This window comes from Corythoichthys intestinalis, chromosome 5 (assembly GCF_030265065.1).
Source record: "Corythoichthys intestinalis isolate RoL2023-P3 chromosome 5, ASM3026506v1, whole genome shotgun sequence".
In the NCBI taxonomy this organism is placed as follows: Eukaryota; Metazoa; Chordata; class Actinopteri; order Syngnathiformes; family Syngnathidae; genus Corythoichthys; species Corythoichthys intestinalis.
In genome coordinates this window covers 58,163,497-58,186,778 of record NC_080399.1, presented here as the reverse complement: position 1 = coordinate 58,186,778, position 23,282 = coordinate 58,163,497, and the positions used below count along the sequence as shown (strand labels likewise).

At 38.2% G+C, this 23,282-nt stretch overlaps 1 protein-coding gene across 3 annotated transcripts in view; it reads left to right on the top strand.

Annotated features, from left to right (window-relative positions):
* The window catches only part of znrf1 (zinc and ring finger 1), a 93,658-nt gene extending 77,696 nt beyond the window's left edge, over nucleotides 1–15,962 (top strand). The window contains exons 4-7 of one of the 3 annotated variants that reach the window (XR_009063190.1): nucleotides 2,132–2,237; nucleotides 5,417–5,507; nucleotides 6,193–6,316; nucleotides 13,265–15,962. Coding sequence is in view for 2 of the 3 variants with exons in the window: in XM_057836053.1 (XP_057692036.1) it covers nucleotides 2,132–2,237; nucleotides 5,417–5,474 (164 nt within the window). In the remaining variant the exon portion in view is untranslated. The remainder of the gene's footprint in view (nucleotides 1–2,131; nucleotides 2,238–5,416; nucleotides 5,508–6,192; nucleotides 6,317–13,264) is intronic. The other 2 variants (XM_057836053.1, XM_057836054.1) reach the window with 2 other exon arrangements.
* The last annotated feature ends 7,320 nt before the right edge of the window (nucleotides 15,963–23,282 follow it).

The window sequence follows — 23,282 nt, the reverse complement described above, 5'->3', positions numbered from 1 at the left end:
TTTTTTTTTAGATTGTCTCTCACAGTGGACAAACACCTACCATGAAAATTTCAAACCCGTCCATCATTTGTAACTGGGAGAACTTGCAAAATACTTGTCGAACTTGTTCAAATACTTATATTCCTCACTGTATATTGTTCAGGCTTACTCTAGAAACTTACTCTCTCACTCTCTCTCACTTCGAAAAAAGGATTCACCGATTGCCAAGCTTTGCGCTAAAATGGGAACAGCGGCACTTCAGGGGCCATTCAAATTAGAGGCTGGGCCAGTGCCCCTGTGGCCCCACCCCTAAAACCGCCACTGATGCTGAGTATCGGATCGGGACACCACGAGTTGTTAGACACCTGGGGTTGGCAAGAAGGTACTGTATGATGATTCAATGAATCAGGACAGTCATGCTTACGAGGCTACAAAATTACAGTAAAAAGTATAACACTGACTGACTGACTCTTACTCCCCAAAAAAAGAGTCCGTCACTGCTAACTCTGATCTGTTGCGGACCGCCTGCATGTGGGCTATGTTGCCCAATGCACACTGCAAACATCTGGTCCATACACCCGTGGACACATGTACAAAACTGATGAGAGAACATCAGCGGTGAAAGTGGCTAGAATTTCTTGCCGGAACTCCCCGACGTGAAGGTCGCCATGGAGCCAGAAATTTTATTTATTTTTCATTCAAAACTTTTCTCAATGATTTGCAAAATAAAAGTTAACAAAAACAGCAATAACCCCAACCTCCAGGTCCTAATTTTTATTTTACCTCATTTCCTCACATACTAAATGCCAAATCTGCCAAAAGAACATAGGATATATATCAAAATTAAAGTTAATGTAAACATTTACTTTTTTCTTTTTTTTTTTTTAAATGATAAAAATATAAGGAACATACATTCAGAAAAATAATGAGTGAATAATAAATAATGAATAAGTAGCCTAACATAAATGAACAAATATAAGTCCAAAGTGCACATTGACAGCTAAGATGTTCTGAACCTCCTAATCAGAGCAAATAAAACAAAATATGATAAATAAGCCTCTTCAACTCTTTCGTTGCGCTTAAAGATTTGATCCATTTTATGTTGCATTGCCCTTTTTTTGTTGCATCAATTCAACAAGCTTTTTTTTTTTTGCTGTTCCAGAAAACATGCACATTTGAACCAATCAGAGCTAACCATCTCTGCTGATCACATGTCAGTATGTCAGCCAATCAGCCAATTGAATGGATAAATGAGTCCAGGCGTTTTGCTTTGCTTCGTGCATTCGCACATTGACGTGACTCATCATCGTCAGACTCTGATAACTGCTGCAGCTGTGGAAACCTCCATGCCGTCCGTGGAATAAAATCAATAATAAAAATTGGTGGAAACAGATTACGTTACACAAGTACTTTATTATGCTTGTTGTTAACACTTGTGTATGTGAATCTGATGTTGGTAGATTGTTTTCTTCTTGGAGCTGAAATGCATGTGTTGCAGCTTAGCTTTTTTTTTTTTTTTTTTCACATAGCGTTTTGACAGTTGCTGTCATATTTTCGGAATCAAAGCACCGTGTACCGGAACAGCATTCCGGCCCTGAATCTTATACCGGAACAGCATTCCTGCCCTGAATCTTATACCGGAACAGCGTTCCTGACCGTTCTGGCCACTTTCACCCCTGGAGAACATTCTCTTTCCTGTTTGGTGCATGCTAACTAACATGACCTCATCCGGCTGTAGGTTGACGGACCAGAAAAAAGACCTCATCCGTATTTTTAGTTTGACGGACCGCAGAAGATGGACTCAAACGGATCGGAGCTGAGCAGATGAACTGGACCACCTTGTATTGATCAAAATAGAAACCTATTTATTGTGCCATTCAGAACAGCCAACGCGGACTTCTGTATATGAAATTATGGGGTTACAATGGACATCCAAATGTCCAGTCTTGAAAAATATCCCAAAAATACAATATTCAAATAAAGTCTCATTGACAGATGGGGGTAGACTTTCAATTTATAGCCATGATATGTGCTATAACCAACAATCTCTAAAAGGTTCATTGTTGTACTAGTATATCTTAAGTTATAAATACTGCCGTTTGAGTGATTAAAGTAAATATTTTTATCTGTTTGTGTATGTTTGCCCCCTTAGATGATGTGTTGGCGAGGGATGCTGGTGAGTGTGTGATCTGTCTTGAAGAACTGCAGCAAGGAGACACTATAGCCAGACTGCCGTGCCTCTGTATCTACCACAAAAGGTAAGATCAAGAAAAAATACACAATCCACTGTGATTTATATAAAATTATGCTTTATTTTGCTGTTGTCATATAAAACAGCTTCATATAAAATTAATAATCATTGTTAGTGTTAGTTATTTTAATTACTATTTTTATGTATTCATTATTTAAATATTATCTCATCTCCTCTCTTTACTTCCTTTTAAAGGGAAATACAATACTTACTATTTAAGTATGCAAATGGAAAATTTATTAGACCTGTGATAAAGGATCAAATAATGTTAAAACACCAAAAATGACACCGCTGCGAGTGCAACCAATTCGTGATGTCAGTTATTCCCACACACATCATAATAGACTCCACCAAAGGTGAATGTGATAATGGGTATCAATGATGTCAAAAGGAAGGGCCGCCAATCTGGGATACTCGCACTGATTAAATAAAATACAGTGGTACCTCGACATATGATCGCGTCGACATATAATCTTTTCGACAGCCGATGTAAAATTTGACTCGCCATTTGTTTCTACATCCGACGACATGCTCGAAATACGGCGATTATGACACCGCCACAGTTTCTTTGTTTTGCCGGAAGATGGACGCACAGCGGATTTTCTTGTGAGAGAAATCAACACTGGTTCCAAGAAGGTTAGTGAAGGAAGGAAGGAAAAAAAGGTGACACTTACCATTGAAATGAAGACGTAAATGATAGCAAAGTATAGCCAAGGTGTGTGCATCTGTGAACTGGGTCGACAATACGGCCGTAGAATGTCGATCTCGATGGTCCTCCTCCGACCTCTGTTCGCCAGTCTTTATTAGTTAAAGTGACAATTCTTATTGTGGTAACATCGCCAAAGAAATCGCCAGCTTTGTCAGGTTTCTAATAATTTATTCCATCAACTTGTGCAACACAACACGCCTCGTGTCTGCTGCAGTTGACGCCAGCATCAAAACATTAAAAGACGATGTAAAATATACATTATTGCAGTTATTGTTATAATTAGTAGTATTATTATTATATTATTATTCCAATCTTTATTCATTTATTCATATTTGTTTTGGTCTTTGTAATTGCTATATGCAATAGTAACAGCAGTATTTATTAAGGGATTTAGTGGTTTTTGGACTTTGGAACAAATTGATAGAATTATAATGTATTCTTATGGGAAAATCCTGCTCGAGATACGACCATTTCGACTTACAAACAAGGTCCTGAAACGAATTAAATTCGTATGTAGAGGTACCACTGTACAGGGTTTATGCAGGTTATTAAAAAGCATTTAAGGTCATTAAATAGGTTTTGTCAAAATTCAGGCCTTAAAAAGCATTAAACTAAATGTTCTTGGCATTAAAAATTATATAAGCTTAATAGTTAAAAAAAAAAAACTTTTTATTAGAGTTGTCTGATACGATCGGGTAGCCAGTAATGTTGGCGGATAAAAGCATTTTAAAATGATATCAGACAATATTGACATTGGTTTTTCATTATTGGTTTTGGGCCAATATGTGTGTTGCCTTCAAAGTGAATGTAGAAGCCTTCTGCCTATGGTCTTTGTACAAGGGCTGGTCACAGCTTAGCACATTCGATAATTTCAGTTGAAGTTGTTCTCTTATTTTTCACAGAATGTTTATTGGAATACCTTGAAGTTGGTACGTTTATCATGATTAAAGTCAGGGCTGTCAACAGACTTACAGGGGCCCGGGGAGTCGGGGACAAGAGACCATTATAGCGCCACCCCAACCCACCCCTGCCACCGGCTTGTCACGACAACATACGCAGTACTTTTCACGCTTTGCAAGCAATGACAGTGTCAATTTTCAAATAATTTAATTTGAGATGGACAGTTAAATTTAACGGACCATAATGTGATGTGACACAATATAAACTAACAATTTCCATCTATTGTCCTATGTAGGCTACAGTACAATACAACTGAGAGTGCTATGCCTGCCTGCTAAGCAACAAAACAGGATAACTAAACATCCTGTGCCTGCCCCCTCCACATCCCTGGGGTTATCAAACCCTCAAACAGTGATGCACCTAGATTTTTTTGACAGCAAAGTCAGTTATAACATCAGTGAAATCCAGTCCAATGGAGTCCATGGCTAGTTACTAAGCCTGCCCTGTGATATAGTGGAGTGTAGGTAGTTTTTTTAAATTATTTTCATTTTACTGAAGGCGATTCATGTTAGCGCTTGCTATAATGCACAGTGGTTGTAAACCCAAGTTAAATCCAGCCGCCGGACTCGAGTCTGCTCAGCCTCGCGCACCTGCTCCCCACAGACTACCATATATCCCTGATCTCCCATCACCTTCCTTCTCCTCGGCTCAACGCGAGCAGCATGTCTTGTCGTACCGCAGCTCAATAGGCTACAAGCGGCCGGTGACAGACTCGAATCAGGCTTTGGTCATGGTGATTGCGAATGTAAACGTTCAGTGTTAGCGTCTGTCGTTCACTTACTGACATCACCGTCCACAGCTAACTCTAGCCGTAATTCTCTGGCTTCTTAGCCTCCTTTTAAAAACTTCATTTTTTTCTCATTCACCTCTATGATCTTCATCTCCTTTTCTTTCTTCTTTTCTTTTTCGCGCACCCGATTTATGACGACTCTCCATGTTTAGAGTTTATAACAATGACGGAGTCATTCAGGGGCCCCTATGGTCCTGAGGCCTGGGACAACATACCCGGTTGCCCCCCTGTGTCGACGGGCTTGATTAAAATAATCCAGTGGGGCATCACAATACAATTAGCCATAATATGTCCACGACCACATATATGGGTATCGGATTTTTGGAGTTGGATAATATCGCGGTATCGGTTAAAAAGTCATTATCGGAAAACTCTACTTGCAATATTTGTGTGTAAAACTGTCTGTAGTTGAGCATGGGCATTAAATTAGTTTAAAGTGGCATTAAAAGTGACATTAAATGAGGTTCGCTGATACCTGTACAAACCCTGAAATAGTCTCAGGGCTGTGACGATACAAAAAAACCCTCATGATTTGATTCGTATCATGATTCTTGACCCGCACAAACAATTTTTAAGTGTGAAAAATGTAATAAAGAGGATTCATTCAGACAAGTCTGGTAAAAGATCTATAATCTATTAAATGATCTATAAATATGAGTTCTTATAGAGCCATCATTTCACAGTGGTGTATGTTTTTTGTGTGTGGCTGCGTTTACATGTTTTACAGCTGTATAGACTCGTGGTTCGAGATCAACCGGTCCTGCCCTGAACACCCGTCTGACTGACTGACCACAGGCCTCCTGTCAATACTGTTCAAGGTGAGGCATGCACATAAGTACTATGAATACAAAGGTGAAAATGAGAGTGTAACTTTTACATAATAGGCAGACTAGCTTTGCAGTTGACATTTTGAATTTTTTTTTTTTTATTGCTTTACAACTTTTATAGACAACATTTTACCAGCTAACTCTTTATTTTAAATTCATATATAGGAAAGTCAATTACACACAATTATATTATCCGGCCAATGGGAGGGCACTGCCCCGCCTGCCTCCCCTCAATCTCCACGTATGCATAAAAATACATTTATATCAATTTATTCCTGAAACCTCATCCAGCACTCAAGTAAAATTTTTTGTTTTATGTTTGAACAACATATGGCTTTCATTATAAAATTTTCTTTTTTTCATGCAACCCTGCTTAAATGCAGGATTCTACATGCTCCATGCCTCTGTTTTTGCAGTAAAAGCCAAAATGAGCCCACATTTCAGACTTGTAAAAGGACTAATCCGGGCAAAACACCTGGAAGTAGCCTGTCTGCCATTGCTGGGGTGTGCCGCCCACAGCACACACAGCCAGCAGATGCTAGAGTTGCCAACCTTCCATTAAAATACGGAATAATCCTATATTCAGAAACAAAAGTACACGTCCCATATTAAGCTAAGAAGGGATGCGCTCTGTCCTGTATTGTCATGAAAATCGAAAACAGTGTTTTATTTGTAGAACGAATGAATTCTGGTGTGGTGCTTTTGAAGAATATGTACGGGAACGCATTCCCCCGCCTCTCCTGATTTCTGACCAATGAGCTGACAGAATAATCACAATCCCGCTCATCTCATTGGTGGAGGTACATTAGGTTGTCATTATGATACCGAAAGACAGCATAGAATGTTAGAATTAAGATGTTGGAGTGAAGCTTGAGTAGAGAGTATGTTCAAAATGATGATCATTTGTTTTCTTGTTCTTCTCTGTGTCCTTTATTTTCACTATTTGTATTATATTTTTGTGTTCTGTCCATTTCATTTGCATTTTCACTAGGGCTGTCAAAATTATCGCCTTAACGGGCGTTAATTAAATTTTTAAATTAATCACGTTAAAATATTTGACGCAATTAACGCGAGAGCAGTGTAATGTCAGCTTGTTACTTGCTTTTTGGTGTTTGGCGCCCTCTGCTGGCGCTTGGGTCCAAATGATTTTATGGGTTTAAGCACAATGAGTGAGCATGGTGTAATTATTGACATCAACAATGGCGAGCTACTAGTTTATTTTTTGATTGAAAATTTTACAAATTTTATTAAAACGAAAACATTAAGAGGGGTTTTAAAATAACATTTCTATAACTTGTACTAACATGATAAATGTTAGATGAAATGTTAGATGTTAAATGTTTAAGAACTACAAGTCTTTCTATCCATGGATCGCTTTAAGAGAATGTTAATAATGTTAATTCCATCTTGTTAATTTATTGATTATAATAAACAAATACAGTACTTATGTACCGTATGTTGAATGTATATATCCGTCTTGTCTTACCTTTCCATTCCAACAATAATTTACAGAAAAATATGGCATATTTTATAGATGGTTTGAATTGCGATTAATTACGATTAATTAATTTTTAAGCTGTAATTAACTCGATTAAAAATTTTAATCGTTTGACAGCACTAATTTTCACATTATATTTGGAGTGAACATTTCTAAAACTGTTATTGCTGAGGGGAATTTGAATGCACCTCAGTTTATGTTTGCACTTTAAAAAAGTATTAAAAATACATTGCCAATAGTTATTGTTTTTCAATGTGCTTATATCACTCAAATATGCATCTAATTCAGGTTTTGAGTAAAATTATTGTCTTACAATTACTGTATCAATTACTATTTACTGTAATAAACTTTGCAAGTGACTGTATTACCATTCTCCTTTTTGGTCTAATATTTCCACACGCCCACTGTATGCTGTGTCATAAAGTTTAATGTGCGTTGCATCCTTCAAATTTTGTGACAAATACATTTTTAATTAGTTGTGCTTGCATTTATTGACACCAAAGAATAAGCGTACATGTTTTGTTCTGCCACCTTTGTTTCTTGTAACCAGTCCCACTGCCACCAGTGTAAATCTTTCTCAATACTTCAGGCAATTGGACTAGACACATTATCTCCCATAAACAAAACATGCATGTTTTAAAAAGTGGGAGGAAACTGGTGCACCTTAGAACCGTGAGACATACATTCTTTACATTGCTTCCTTTAAAAAAAAAAATCATACATCAAACAAAAAAGAAATACACATGACACACTTGGGTTTTATAAAGGAACAGTCACAATAAATTACAATAATCTAGGATGTGCTGACCAGGCTGTCTAAGTAGAGAGGTCAATTAAAGTACAGGGCGTGCTTGAGTTAGGAACGAGTACTGTTTCTACACTGGCGAAGTAACCCCAATTTCTGCGTAAATCAATTTTAAAGTTAAAGTTGAAATTTAACTCAAAATGCTTCCTATAAACTAAAATACCTCAAAATAATAAACTAGATGCTGTACTTCCCATTACTGCTGAGAGGTGGCTGGAGAAGGAGGGGCAGTTGTGGGAGCTATACTGCTGGCCAAAAGTATTGGCACCCCTGCAATTCTGTCAGATAATGCTCAATTTCTCCCAGAAAATGATTGCAATTACAAATGCTTTGCTAGTAATATCTTCATGTATTTTGCTTGCAATGAAAAAAAGCATAGAGAATGGGGAAAAAAAAAAAAAAAATCATTATCATTTGACACAAAACTCCAAAAATGGGCTGGACAAAAGTATTGGCACCCTCAGCCTTATACTTGGTAGCACAACCTTTAGACAAAATAACTGAGAACAACCGTTTCCGGTATCCATCAATGAGTTTCTTACGATGCTCTGCTGGACTTTTAGACCATTTTTCTTTGACCAACTCCTCCAGTTCTCTGAGATTTGAAGGGTGCCTTCTCCAAACTGCCATTTTCAGATCTCTACACAGGTGTTCTATGGGATTCAGGTCTGGACTCATTGCTGGCCACTTTAGAAGTCTCCAATGCTTTCTCTCAAACCATTTTCTAGTGCTTTTTGAAGTGTGTTTTGGGTCATTGTGCTGCTGGAAGACCCATGACCTCTGAGGGAGACCCAGCTTTCTCACACTGGGCCCTACATTATGCTGCAAAATCTGTTGGTAGTCTTCAGACTTCATAATGCCATGCATACGGTTAAGCAGTCCAGTGCCAGAGGTAGCAAAGCAACCTCAAAACATCAGGGAACCTCCGCCATGTTTGACTGTGGGCACAGTGTTCTTTTCTTTGAAGGCCTCGTTTTTTCCCCTGTAAACTCTTTGTTGATGCCTTTTCCCAAAAAGCTCTAACTTTTGTCTCTTCTGACCAGAGAACATTCTTCCAAAACATTTTTGGCTTTCTCAGGTAAGTTTTGGCAAACTCCAGCCTGGCTTTTTCATGTCTCTGGGTCAGAAGTGTCTTCCTGGGTATCCTACCATAGAGTCCACTTTCATTCAGATGCCGACGGATGGTACCGGTTGACACTGTTGCACCCTCGTACTGCAGGACAGCTTGAACTTGTTTGGTTGTCAGTCGAGGTTCTTTATCCACCATCCGCACAATCTGTCATTGAAATCTCTTGTCAATTTTTCTTTTCCGTCCACATTTAGGGAGGTTAGCTACAGTACCATGGGCTTTACACTTATTGATGACACTGCGCATGGTAGACACAGGAATGGACTTGTAGTCTTGAGCTTACCCATGATTCCTCATAATTTTGCTTCTCAAGTCTTCAGACAGCTCTTTGGTCTTCCTTCTTTTCTCCATGCTCAATGTGGTACACACAAGGACACATGACAGAGGTTGAGTCAACTTTAATCCATTTTGACTGGCTGCAAGTGTGATTTCATTATTGCCACCACCTGTTATGTGCCACAGGTAAGTAACAGGTGCTGTTAATTACACAAAATAGAGAAGCATCACATGATTTTTCAAAGGGTCCCAATAATTTTGTCCGGCCCATTTATGGAGTTTTATGTAAAATGATAATGATCCCCCCCCCCCCCCCCCCCCCATTTTCTTTTGTGTTTTTTCATTGCAAGCAAAATAAATGAAGATATTACTACCAAAGCATTTGTAATCACAATCATTTTCTGGAAGAAATTGAGCACTCTCTGACAGAATTGCAGGGGTGCCAATACTTTTGGCCAGCAGTGTATGTGGACTGCTGCACAGTCGTAGAACTAAGAGATCAAAGTCGTTATATTACTGTAGCGTCTACAAGGAAAACGCAAACTTCATTCGGGTTTCCCAATAGTTTATTTGCAACTGAAAGCATGGAACACGACAACTCTAGGCCTTAGGCGAAGCCAACAAAATCATCTCGCCATTTTGTGCACCCCTTATTAACTCTCTCACTCCAGTCAGACATGGTGCATTTAGGAACAGCCCAGAAAACACAACACTCACCAACAACATTGCAACCTGAAGCATACATGCAACCAGATTTTTTACATTACTGTACTTATTCTTATATTACGCAAACTGGACGTTGTTTGTAAGCAGCAGTTAAATTGGGCCGGAGTACCTCCGGATCCGAGCTCCCCCTCCTTTTAGTCAAATAAACACATAATTACATTAAAGGTGGCAGTAGCACTTATAGACTATACATATAAAGGTAACGCTGCGGTGTATGTATCATTTTCCCATGCAAAGTCTGCATGGCTGTCATCTGTAAGCACTGAAATGCTTAACAAATCAGAGCACAGCATCACCCTTTGCTATCCCTGCCTTCTTTAACACAGAGCATCTACCTTTGAATCGTCCATGGTTTAAATGTGTCCGCGAGTCTAAAATGACGTTTAAAACAAAGGAAGTGAATAATGATGACTCATAGACATCATCACTATGGTTATGAAGTCTATGGGTGACTTTACTTCGATTAAGAAGTTAGGGTTTATTCATTCATTTTCCATGCCGCTTTTTCCTCACTTTATATATATTCAATTTATAAGAAGAATTTAAATTTTTTAATGGCTAGCTGCTTTAGATCATGACTTATGTAATGGCAAAACATGTATTCATTCATTCATTCATTATCCATGCCGCTTTTCCTCATGAGGGTCGCGGAGGCGCTGGAGCCTATCCCAGCTAACTACGGGTGGTAGGCGGGGTATACCCGGCACTGGTTGCCAGCCAATCGCAGGGCAGCAAAACATTTAAACTACCGTAATTTTCGGACTATAACCCGCTACTTTTTTCCTTAATTTTGAATCTTGTGTCTTATAGTCCAATGCTGCATCTTTACTGATTTATTTGGGTTAATAGGTAACACTTTATTTGACAGCGGTGTCATAAGACCGTCATAGTTGTGACATGACACTATCATGGGCATTATTGAATGCTTATGACAGATGCCATTAAGTGTCATCAGGCAAATTTTGTCACTAACTCCATTATGTTTACATCCATTCAAAAGTGAGATAATTTGCCGGGTGACACTAAATGACATCTGTTATAACATAAGCATTCATTAATGCTCATGCCATTTTATGTTATAACCATTATTGTCTAATGACAGTCATATGGTGCCACTGTCAAATAAAGTGTTACCAAATTCCATAACTAGCAATTAATGAAACTAGAACAGAACAGAACTAGAACAGTAACTGAAGAAATAATTGAACAGAATATGAATTTTGACTGTTATTTACATCTGTAACCCTGTAATGCATGCTAGGAGGCATGTTGGACAACAACAGTGTTGACAGCAGGTGGCAGCAGAAGTTGACTGTCTCCCCCAGTGGAGCAGTTATGGTCAAATGAAGCATCTGTCAAGCCGCTGTCAAATAAAGTGTTACCGGTTAATATATTTTGATGTAGATATCCTATAATACAGTGAGGACAGCTGCGGCTTATAGTCCAGTGTGGCTTATCTACGAACAAATGTCGATTTCGTGTCACATTTGGTGGGTGGCGGCTTATAGTCAGGTGCACCTTATAGTGCGAAAACTATGGTAACTTGTGATCCGAGTTAGTAGTTTGAAAGTAAAGGCTGTGGTAGGCGGGATTGTAATAAATATTGGGTATATTTATGTAACTGCTGGCCCTCGTGAGGAAAAGCGGCATGGAAAATGAATGAATGAATGAATGAAATGGAGTGTACTAATATAGCGCATTTATCTGCATTGTTACAATGCCCAAAGCGCTTTACATTACCCTTTCATGCACACATTCACACACCAATGGTGCTGCTACCATGTTAGGCGCTGCTAACCCATTGGGGGCAAATTAGGGTTCCGTGCCTGACCCAAGGGCACGTCGACAGTGGTTAGTCGTATTTGGGAATCTAACCACAAAGTAGTATCATTTGTCTATGACATTATTATTATAAGTATGCCTCTGCATAACATTGTGTCCTTTTTAATAATAAAGAAAAAAAGTAATATAGATAAACTTACAATAAAGTATAAATTTATTGACAAGGTTTTGTCTATAACAGAAAACACTTCAAGCACAGCAATTTGCCTGAATTAAAAAAAAAAAAAGTCACATCCAAACTGTAAAAGTACACGCAAGATACATATTTTACCGATTTGATTCTGAAAAATTAAATTTAATAAAATATATAATAATAAAATCAAATTGATTAGCAATGTTAACTCATGAGTACAATATGCCAAGCAATTTGACCGACAAAACTAACATTAATAGAGCAAAAACGGGAGTGTGATTGGAGAGAGGGGCGGGTTTTCTTTTTGCTGCGGGCAGTATCAGCTACTTTGCTATGGTGTGGACTGAGCAACTTGGTATGCCACATTACTCACAGGTTTACTAATGTAACACTGACAAAGTGGGACGATTGTTGGCAATATTTGGCACATTGTCGATGAAAAAAAATCAAGCGGCTTATCAATGTGATTGGGGTCTAATGTCTTTAAGTGACCTCTTTAATTGATTTGGCTTCCCGCTGTCCACAGCAAACATTTATAGACACAGCAAACCGACTGGTCTTTCCTCGTCTCCCACTGTATTAAAAGTCAAAGCCAAAAGCTACATACACTTTGTCATATTCCCTCGTCTGAGCTCTTCATATGTATCTCCAGTGCGCTTTGCTGTGTGCTCTTGTTTGGTTCAAAAATACTATTGTTGTCCAACATGCCTCCTAGCATGCATTGCAGCACTACAGATGTAAATAACAATCAAAATTCATGGTTTGTGCGAATTATTTCTTCAGTTACCATTCCAATTGTTTCATTTATTACTAGTTATGGTATTTGGTAACACTTTATTTTACAGTCGCACCATAAGGCTGTCATTAGACAATCATAATCATAACATGACACTGTCATGAGCATTAATGAATACGTACGACAGATGTCATTTCGTGTTATCTGGCAAATTATCTCACTTTTGAATGAATGTAAAAGATCCGAGCTGGACAAAAATGGAGTTAGTGTCATAATTTGCCAGATGACACTTAATGACCTTTAACAGCTACATGTCTTTTTATCCGTGGTTCCCTTTAATGACATTTGTCATAAGCAATCAGTAATGCCCATGATAGTGTCGTGTCATAATTATGACGGTCTTATGATAGTGTTATGACGCCGCAAATGAAGTGTTAATTTTAAAACAAATAAATCAACAAATAAGCCACAGTGGAATGTAAGCAGCAGGATTCAAAATGAAGAATAAAAGTAGCGGCTTATAGTCCGAAAATTATGGTATCTTGCACATGTATTTGATGTGTTTACCTCATAACTTACAGAAACTTTTCTCTTTTTCCCCAGGATGACTCATGGTTATGCCGTGGATATGTGGACACAAGTGCAACCAAATCAGAAGAAACAATCAAACAAATATGTATATCAGAATATATTACCCTAAGAAGATAACTATTCAAAATGAACCAACTCAAACATTAGCCACTCAAAATGTGGCTCACCATGAGACTATCGTTTTTGCCAGAGACCTCACATCTGCCTAAAAGACAAAAGACAAAAGACAACCTGAACAGTCCTTCAAAGGGCTTCACATGCCTCATCTCCTTCCCTACCCCAACTTGTGTGTGGCCACTTGTCTCCCTCATGGTTAAGGTCTTCCTTCTTGTCAGGCTTGAGGTCTGCCAGTAATTCGTTTCTATTCCTTTCCATGGCCTTAACTTGGAAACTGAAGAAGGCTGACAAAAAAGGCAACTGAGTAGGAAAGAGGCAGGAATCAAAATCACACCAAGAGGGAAAAGCGGCACAAGGACAACAACACGATAAACAAGACCACAGTAACTTGTACATTAACAGGTCACTCTGTTGAGAGCTCCCTCTCAATGAAGTTAGAACATGCTTGGTCTCAGTGTGCAAACAAAACATTCTTTTTCCCCACCACACTCTTCCCTGCCACCATGCCAAATGATAATTTGAATGCTCCTTAAAGGAGCATTGTGTAAGATTTGCACTACAATCATTTATTAAATAGCCTAATATTTCAAGATACATTAAAGAAACATGTTTTGGTGAATATTTCTAACACAGTTCTCAACGGTTAAGATTTTCCTATTTTAAAAGTCGATTCTCAGCCCGTAAAAGTTATTGTTTTGATTATGTGTTGACAATGGCTGTCCCGCCCTCCACTGCCAGCCAATTACAAAATAAGTACTATGTTCAGATTGCCAGAGGTCTTTGGGCTTCGTAAACAAAGGTTGCAAAAATAAGACAAGGATATGAATATACATCATGCACTTGTACTAAAAGTATGTTTACTTATACTACAAGAACGTGGACTGTTACTTGTACTACAAGTATGTGTACTTGCGTGCACTTGTACTTCAAGTACGTGTACTTGTGTGTACTAGTACTACAAGTTTGTGTACCGGTACTACAAGCACGTGTACTTGATCTACAAGTGTGTGTGTACTTGCAGTTGTTTAATTAATTGCTAGTTATGGTATTTGGTAACACTTTATTTGACAGTGGGGACAAAAGACTTGTCATTAGACAATCATAATTCAAGTCTTATGATGCCGCTTCCAAATAAAGTGTTACCTATTAACTCAAATAAATCAACAAATAAGCCGCAGGATTCAAAATGAAGGAAAAAAGTAGTGGTTTGCAGTCCGAAAATTACGGTAATATTTTATTGTAATGCTACTCTCAGTTGAGTTAACTTTTTGGCTACTTTACCCACCTCTGTGTATTTGTAATACATGTAACTGTACTTGTGTGTACTTGTACTACATGTACGTGTACTTGTGTGTACTTGTACTATCAGGATACCAGATAATACAGCCTTATTCTCCATTGTGAAGCATTTATACTGCAGCCAAAATGGGGAAAGAGATGTTGTTTTGATCCTGGTTGCAGTACCATTTTTGGCCACCAATCTTACATATTGCTCCTTTAGATCCTGAGCTAAATAGATCTGATTTGGAGAGATGTCAATGGCATTGAAAAATGGTTGCAGAAGGGAGGGGTGGTCTAGTGAGAAACAGCCTGAGTTTGCTCTGTTTCCATTTGACAGAAAAGGCCAGCAATGTAGTACACTCTCTGATTGTGTAACATTGAGATGCTGTAATATCAGGCTTTTGTGCATGTGTGTCTGAGTGAAAGGTTAGAGGCTGACTGGGAGAGTGCTCTGTGTGTCTGTGTGTTGGTCAGTGTATTCAAATGTTTACAGCCTAGATGTTCATGTTCCCTCTGTGTGACTGGCAGTCCTCCCTTTACTTTGCTGATGTTTACAGCTATTGAGAAGCTACTGTGTGTGGCATAATGTACACATTACTCATGTACCTTTTTTGGTTTGTCTCACTTTTTTTTAGACGAGCCTAATTTTTTTCATATGGTTGTTTCTTTTCCGAAAGAGTATGAGTGTCTAAATGTGTGCCACTCTCTGTATGTATGATTCAAAAGACGCTTTTTGATCTATGCTACTGTTCCCGCTAGCATAGGCCGGACTGAGCGTGAGGCCGACCTGGAAATGTGAGCCACTAGGACCCAAAAATAGACTGTGGTCCCACTGTAGATCTACGTAAAGGGGCTCAACTGCTTATTTGTTCATATTTAACAATATTTGTTTAATATTACAATCCTGTGAGATGTTACTCACGCTTCAGAATGCCAATAGTTGATTTACAAAGATGACTACAAAGAAAACATGCTTGAACAAAGCTACTGTAAACAAATGGTGGAATAAATTGTGCTAGATGACATTTCATTCACATGTACTGAGTTTCTTATTTAATACTTCACTTGTGTACGTGCAGAGTTTTTACATCAATGTAACCACACAGTAGATGATACAGTTGAAACCACAGTGTCAGGGGCATCACTAGGCCTAATACAATACTGAGGCACAGAGGGGCACCGTTGAGCAAGCATTATTCATTTTGGTCATATAAACAAATAGCAATAAGTTGCATCAGTATTGATACAGTTCAAATGCCACATATCATATTAACACAATATTAGACAAAGCACTTGAGTGAGAACCTCACACTCAAATTGCATTTAATAGTTATTGTATTCATTGCGTGTTAGCTAAAAGATAGCAGCTAATCTGCTACTTCAATTTGCGACCAGAGTGGTTTACTGCAGTTAACTGCCTGATATGTAAAGAGTAAAGTTGTACCATTTGAATTCACAATTCATGTTAATAGGTGACCAAACAAACATCGACACAGAGGTCAAACCAAACAACAAGGATGGGCAGTTTATCTGGCACCAACCTGTAAAGCAGGTGGGAAGTTGTAATTTGTACCATCAACTGTATACAACCCTTAGTAAAAACTATGGAATCACCTGTCTCGGACGAGCACTCACTCAGACATTTTATCATGTAGAACAAACTCAGATAAAAAGCTTGAAAAAATAAAGAATTAGTTCAAAAGTGCAACTCTTTAGCATTCAGAAACACCTTGTCAAGAGTCAAGAATCTGCAATTGACAAGGTGAAGATGCTGGAACTTTTGTTTGGTGCTGTTCCAGTAAGATTTACAAAGATGACTGCCTGAAGAAAACATCAAAATTCCCCCAGTCCTTGAAGATATGGGGCAGCATGTCAGGCAAAGGCACTGGGGAGATGGCTGTGGTTAAATCTTCAATAAAAGCACAAGTTTACATTGACATTTTAGACAGCTTTCTTATCCCTTCAATTAAAAATATGGTTTTCATTTTCCAAGATGACAATGCATCATGCCACAGAGCTAAAACTGTGAAAGCATTCCTTGGAGAAAGACTCATCCAGTCAATGTCATGGCCTGCAAATAGCCCAGATCTCAACCCTATTGATAGCCTGTGGTGGAAATTGAAAAAAAAAAAGGTCAGCAGCAAGGCTTCGACCTGCAAAGGCGGCCGTGGCGCAGCTGGTAGCTAGAGTTGTCCTTAGACCGAAGGGTCAGTGGTTCGATTCCTGGCTACGACTGCCCACTGTCAAAGTGCCCTTGGGCAAGGCACTGAACCTTGATTTGCCTCCAATGGGTTGACAGCGCCTTGCATGGCATCAGCTCCATTGGTGTGTGAATGTGTGCGTGAATGGGTAAATGTGTGCTAATGTAAAGCGCTTTGGGCGTGGTAACCATGCAGATAAATGCGCTATATCAGTACAGTCCATTTACCAAGGATGCTCTGGCAACTGCAATCAAAGAGAGTTGGCACCAAATTGATGAAGAATAGCCTCAGAGACGGCAAGCTGTCATAAAAGCCAGAGGTGGTGCTACCAAATACTAGAGATGTGTTTTGATTGTTATTTCTTTGTTTGTTTCTCATGATTCCATATTTTTTTCCTCAGAATGGAGTGATTCCATATATATTTTCCTGCACTCGATCTATAAAAGTAACATTTACTGACCACCACAATGTTTTTTATTGATTTCTTTTAGTGTTTCTAAATGCTAAAGAGTTGCACTTTTGAACTAATTCATTATTTCTTCAAGTTTTTTATCTGAGTTTGCTCTACATGAAAAAATGTCTGAGTGAATGCTCGTCCGAGACCGGTGAATCCATACTTTTTGCTAGGGGTTGTAATTAGCACAGGCAAAGTAATATTGCTGCTGCATTCGTGTGTTGTTGGAGTAATCGAAAAAATGATTTTCAATAACATGGTGTCTATAAAAAGCGCCAATCAGTCACTGAAATTGTGATGTATCATTGGTGCATTAAAATAGGCTACTCTTCTTCTTACGATTTTAAACTTTACACATCAGAATGATTTTCCAACTTGGGAACACAGATCTCCTGACAAACTTGAACGCGACATACTGGACTGTCTCAGAAAATTAGAATACACAATATTCTAATTTTTTGAGACAGTCCTGTGTGTATATATACAGGACTGTCTCAGGAAATTAGAATACACAATATTCTAATTTCCTGACTGTCTCAGGAAATTAGAATATTGTGTATTCTAATTTCCTGAGACAGTCCTGTATATATACACAGGACTGTCTCAAAAAATTAGAATATTGTGTATTCTAATTTCCTGAGACAGTCCAGTATTTCCCGAAGTTGCTTCCCGGAAGTGTCAACTCATATGCCTTTTGCAGCCAAAGTTACGTGCTTAAAATACCATATTAAGGAGCCATGTGCAGATTGTGTATATGGAGTGAATGGAGTCATTTGACCATATTAAATAGGCAAATTCTGTAGCTCATGCTATGTAGACTTAAAATTCCAAAGTATTTTATTTTTTACCGGTGAAATTTATACTGGGGCACTGCAGCTCAATACTGGGACACGTGCCCCAGTGAAATATGTCTGGCGACACCCATGCACAGTGCAAGATGCAGTATACGTAAAAAGACACCAATGCTTTGTTTTTCTCATTGTCTGTTATGCAATCCGACTGACATGCACTGTATTCCTCTTTAAGTTCAACAAGGATTTCCCAAATTATTTTTTGTTAAATGCCGGGGGCACATAATATAATTCTTTACTACTTCACTAAGTCATTGAAAGTCAAAATTTTACAATCAGTAGATTACTCCGCCTTCAGAATTTTTGGTAAAACTAGTGTGATCCTAGTGATCCTAGTGTCATGGAAGCATGCGACTTGATTCAGAAAACATTTGAGTTAAATAGATTTACCTGTATTTTGAAGGCACACCTGAAACACTGCTTCTTCGTGTAACGCTATAAAGATGTCGGCCACGATGTCATCAAGATAAATTTGGAATGGTAAAGTCTGGTTCATCTGTGGATGCAATTAGGGATGTCTTATAGTGACACATTCACCTGTTCAAACAATGATATGCAAAAACTGTATAAACACCATGGAAATGTAAAGCTATACAGTTGTACAATCGGACGTCCAAGCATCTGTCTTCACTGAAGCCTGGAGCTGTGGTCTGCCTAAGAGACATTTCTAGAGTATTATGGAGTTGACAGGTGGAACAGACAGTGTCACCATGTTTCGACAGGATCCAGACAGGGAATGAATTGTTGTAGAGAAGAAACAAGTACAGATCTTCAACTACAGACGAGTGAGAATAGCACTGCCACTCAGGAGGTTGTTCCAAGAGATTTGGCTGACTCCAAAGACATAACTGAGAGTCGACCGGATCAAACTGAAAGAGGCATATCTACAGCATCCGTACCATCAGCAATATCATGAACAACATAAAACGAGTACATATTAAGTAACAATTCTTTGTGATAATGCAATGTTGTACGGCAATGTGTACACAGCATTGTGTGGTAAGGTTAATGTCATTAACCTTACCACACTAAGGTGGCTAATTGGGAGGACCGGGACAGATCCCGGTTGGCCGGCCTGAATATACATTTTTAATAAAGCTGTTAGTGAAACGCGTTAATAACGGGGTTAACACAAACCACTGTAAATCAGTGATTTACAAAGGAAAATCTTAAAAATGATCAGAGGCACCCAATCTTTTGCATACATATTGCATATACTGTATATACTACATATATATACTGTATCTAAACAATTAATGTAAAAAAAACTCTTCCCTCTTCCTGCCCTGGTTATAGTGTTCCATGTATTATTTTCCTGCCAGTATCTTACACCCTGCCATTATATGTTGGACTGTTTGAGGGGCCTCTTTGCACAGCCTTCACCTACTGCATGAAGTAAAGTATATAAAATAAAGATATATAAACTACTATTATTTTAGATTCTACCCAAAAAAATAAATTGAAACTCCACACGGGACCCGTGCTTGAACCCTTGATCTCAGAACTGTGATCGGACATGCCAACCACTCTTCCTTTGTTTCTAATGAGGCTTAACCTTGAATTATGTAAGGTAAGCATATTGGTCAGCTCCGTGCATTTAAAATTTTAAATATACAATCATTTTTTTTCCTTAAAAAAAAAAAAAAAAAAAAAAGCCATTCATCACGAGCATGTACATGCGGTTAATTGCGATTCAAAATTTTGATCTCTTCACAGCACTGTCATAATGACATTATTCCACTACAGTAGGTCATGGTAAAAACGTGGGATGGTATGTGGCATTGAATTCCAGGGCTGATAATGAGTCCCACATTGGTTAATGCATGTTTTTGTTCATGGAGCGAGACATGGGGTTAGGCTTTCGAACTACATTACCCAGCATCCAATGGGATTACCCAATGTGCCACAAGACGTGATGTTGTAGAAAGGGTACTTTACACTGCGCGACTGTTGGACTAGATTTCCATGCCCAGTCTACTTATTTAAATAATAAGATAGAACACACAGTGACTATGTTGAAAAATTATCTAAATGTAACTTGTGTTTCGTTGTTGTATCAAACAATAAAAATCGAGTGCAGATGTTCGTAAATCATATGAAATAGCGGCATCTAGTGGCGACATATGTGATTTAAAAAATTTTTTTTTTCCTTTTCTTTTTTTAAATCTTTCATTCATGTTATACAATCCCAAGCAAAAGGTATGGAATCACCAGTCTCAGACGAGCACTCATACATTTTATCATGTCGAACAAACTCAGATAAAAAGCTTGCAGAAATAATAAATTAGTTCAAAAGTGTAACTCTTTAGCATTCAGAAACACTAAAAGAAATTATTAAAAAACATTGTGGTGGTCAGTAAATGTTACTTTTATAGAGCAAGTGCAGGGAAATATACCGGTATATGGAATCACTCCATTCTGAGGAAAAAATATGGAATCATGAGAAACAAACCAAGAAATAACAATCAAAACACATCTGTAGTATTTAGTAGCACCACCTCCTCTGGCTTTTATGACATCTTGCAGTCTCTGCGGCATGGACTTGATGAGTAATCTTCATCAATTGGGTGCCAACTCTCTTCAATTGCAATTGCCAGATCATCCTTGCAGGTGGACCATTTTTTTCAATTTCCACCACAGGTTTTTGATAGGGTTGAGATCTGGGCTATTTGCAGGCCATGACATTGACTGTATGAGTCTTTTTCCAAGGAATGCTTTACAGTTTTAGCTCTGTGGCATTATGCATTGTCATGTTGGAAAATGATTTCATTATCCCCAAACATATTTTCAATTAAAGAGATAAGAAAGCTGTCTAAAATTTCAATGGAAACTTGTGCATTTATTGAACATTTAACCACAGCCATCTCCCCAGTGCCTACGCCTGACATGCAGCCCCATACCATCAAGGACTGAGGGAATTTAGATGTTTTCTTCAGGCAGTCGTCTTTGTAAATCTCACTGGAACAGCACCAAACCAAAGTTCCAGCATCATCACCTTGTCCAGTGCAGATTCTTGACTCTTGACACCTTGTCCAATGCAGATTATTGACTCTTGACTCGTGACTGTTGCTGCTAAGAAATCGTTCGCTTGACACTTCAAAAATGTGTGTGGTTCAGAGATTGTTTCATGAGTTTATACTGATTTATTATATTTTATCTAAGAGGGGGGATTTTTTTTTTTTTTTACTTGACACAACAAAAAACATTCATCGATGGTTAGACTGTCCCACTGGGTTACCAACCAGCCACGGGATCCTCCAGGGAGGAGGATCCGCTGTCAACTGCTTCCAGCAACGGGCCCAGAAGAGTGTGGACCCTGAATTGGGACACAGTTTGTGTCTTCATTGATCTTCTTTAATCATCACGAAACAATTTTAACTTACCTTTTATACATTTGAAGAAATTGTAGTTTTTGTATAACTACCTCTAGTTATTATAAGTGGATAAAAAATAACCCGTGTGCATTTTCTATGGAATCCAATAGGAACTTTTGATTCTTATCAAATATTGCTGCCAGGAATAAGTAACTGTGGACCACACAGACAAGGTATATAAAAGTGTCATCCCTAAGGAAGATTATTTTACACAGCATGAGCTGACACGTGTACTGTGTAAATATTATTTTCATAAAGTATTTTGTATGTGTGTCTTTTATTATTGTTGTTACTTTTATTTATGAAAGAAGTAGCTACTTCATAATTAGCTAGCTAAAATAGTAGTGTAGTGTGTGTGTATGTGTATTAGTTTATATATATTTAGCTACTGTACATATTGATCTACTGAAAACATTACTCTTATTGTTCCTTATCCAAGGTGTCCTAGCTACTAGATACACAGCTGAAATGGTCCTACAGAGACTGGATGATGGAGAGGCAGGAACGGGGTTGGACTCAGAGTCCGAAATTTCTGATGACTATTGTCTAGGTTGCAGTGGCAGTCGTCCACCTGGAAATCCAAATGAACAGGAGCAGTCTGACTCATAAAATTCCACTTATGTGTCCCACTGAAGAAGAAAGTGTCCAGATCATGGCCAACACAATGAGTTGGTTGGGCTCCTATTTCTTAAACTGGAGTGACCTCCCACCAGGGCGAAACACAGTAAGTAACGGGTGCTGTTAATTACACAAATTAGAAAAGCTTCAGATAATTTTTTAAAAAGGTACCTATTCTTTTGTCCGGCCCATTTTTTGAGTTTTGTGTGAAATGATAATGATTTTATTTTTTTTCCATTCTCTTTTGTGTTTTTTCATTGCAAGCAAAATAAATGAAGATATTACTACCAAAGCATTTGTAATTCCATTTCCTGGGAGAAATTGAGCATAATCTGACAGAATTGCAGGGGTGCCAGTACTTTGGCTAGCACTGTCATACAAGACGGGATGACCTCTATTGCTGTTCTTGCTAAAAAGTAAAAAACAAAAGATATTTCAAACATGAAATCAATCTTGTGTGGTCCTAAATATAAATACTAAATATTATACAAGTGATTATTCTTAAGCAAAATGGCATAAAAACACACTGATTCTACTATGGGTCATTTTTGACCCACATATGGAAGAGCGTAGGGTCCAGTCACTTGTGCAACTTTTACTAAGATAAGGGTAAACAAACTAGCTTTTTCATTTCACATTCCATTTCCACATGGCGGCGGTAATGCACACTAAAAATTGGTCCCAACCATGAATAAATAACAGAAGAAGAAAAGAAGCTGCGCGCCGCTCAAAGACATGTGATAGAAACAAACATCGCTTTCAGCTTGGAATCATTCGTTCACTCACTGCCATTTTGGATGTGGCAAAACGGAGCAATCATTTACCTTCTCGTTTGCGGATTGGGAATTTTGCAACCATTTTGCACTCAAAATCAGATTTATGTGATTAAAATCAGGGTGACTTTTTAATTGTAATCTTCCCACTGTAACATAATTTTGGTTGACCGAACTATTAATTCCCACATGTGCAGAATAACAATCGCAATTTCCGGGGGGAAAAAAATCCTGATTAAATTTCCCTGATTTAACTATTTTTAGTGTTCTTTAGATGCTTAGTTAACTTTTTTTGGTAGTATATAGAATCATGTTTGACACACCTAATATGGCGGATGCGGTGTCGTTTTTAATCTAGTCA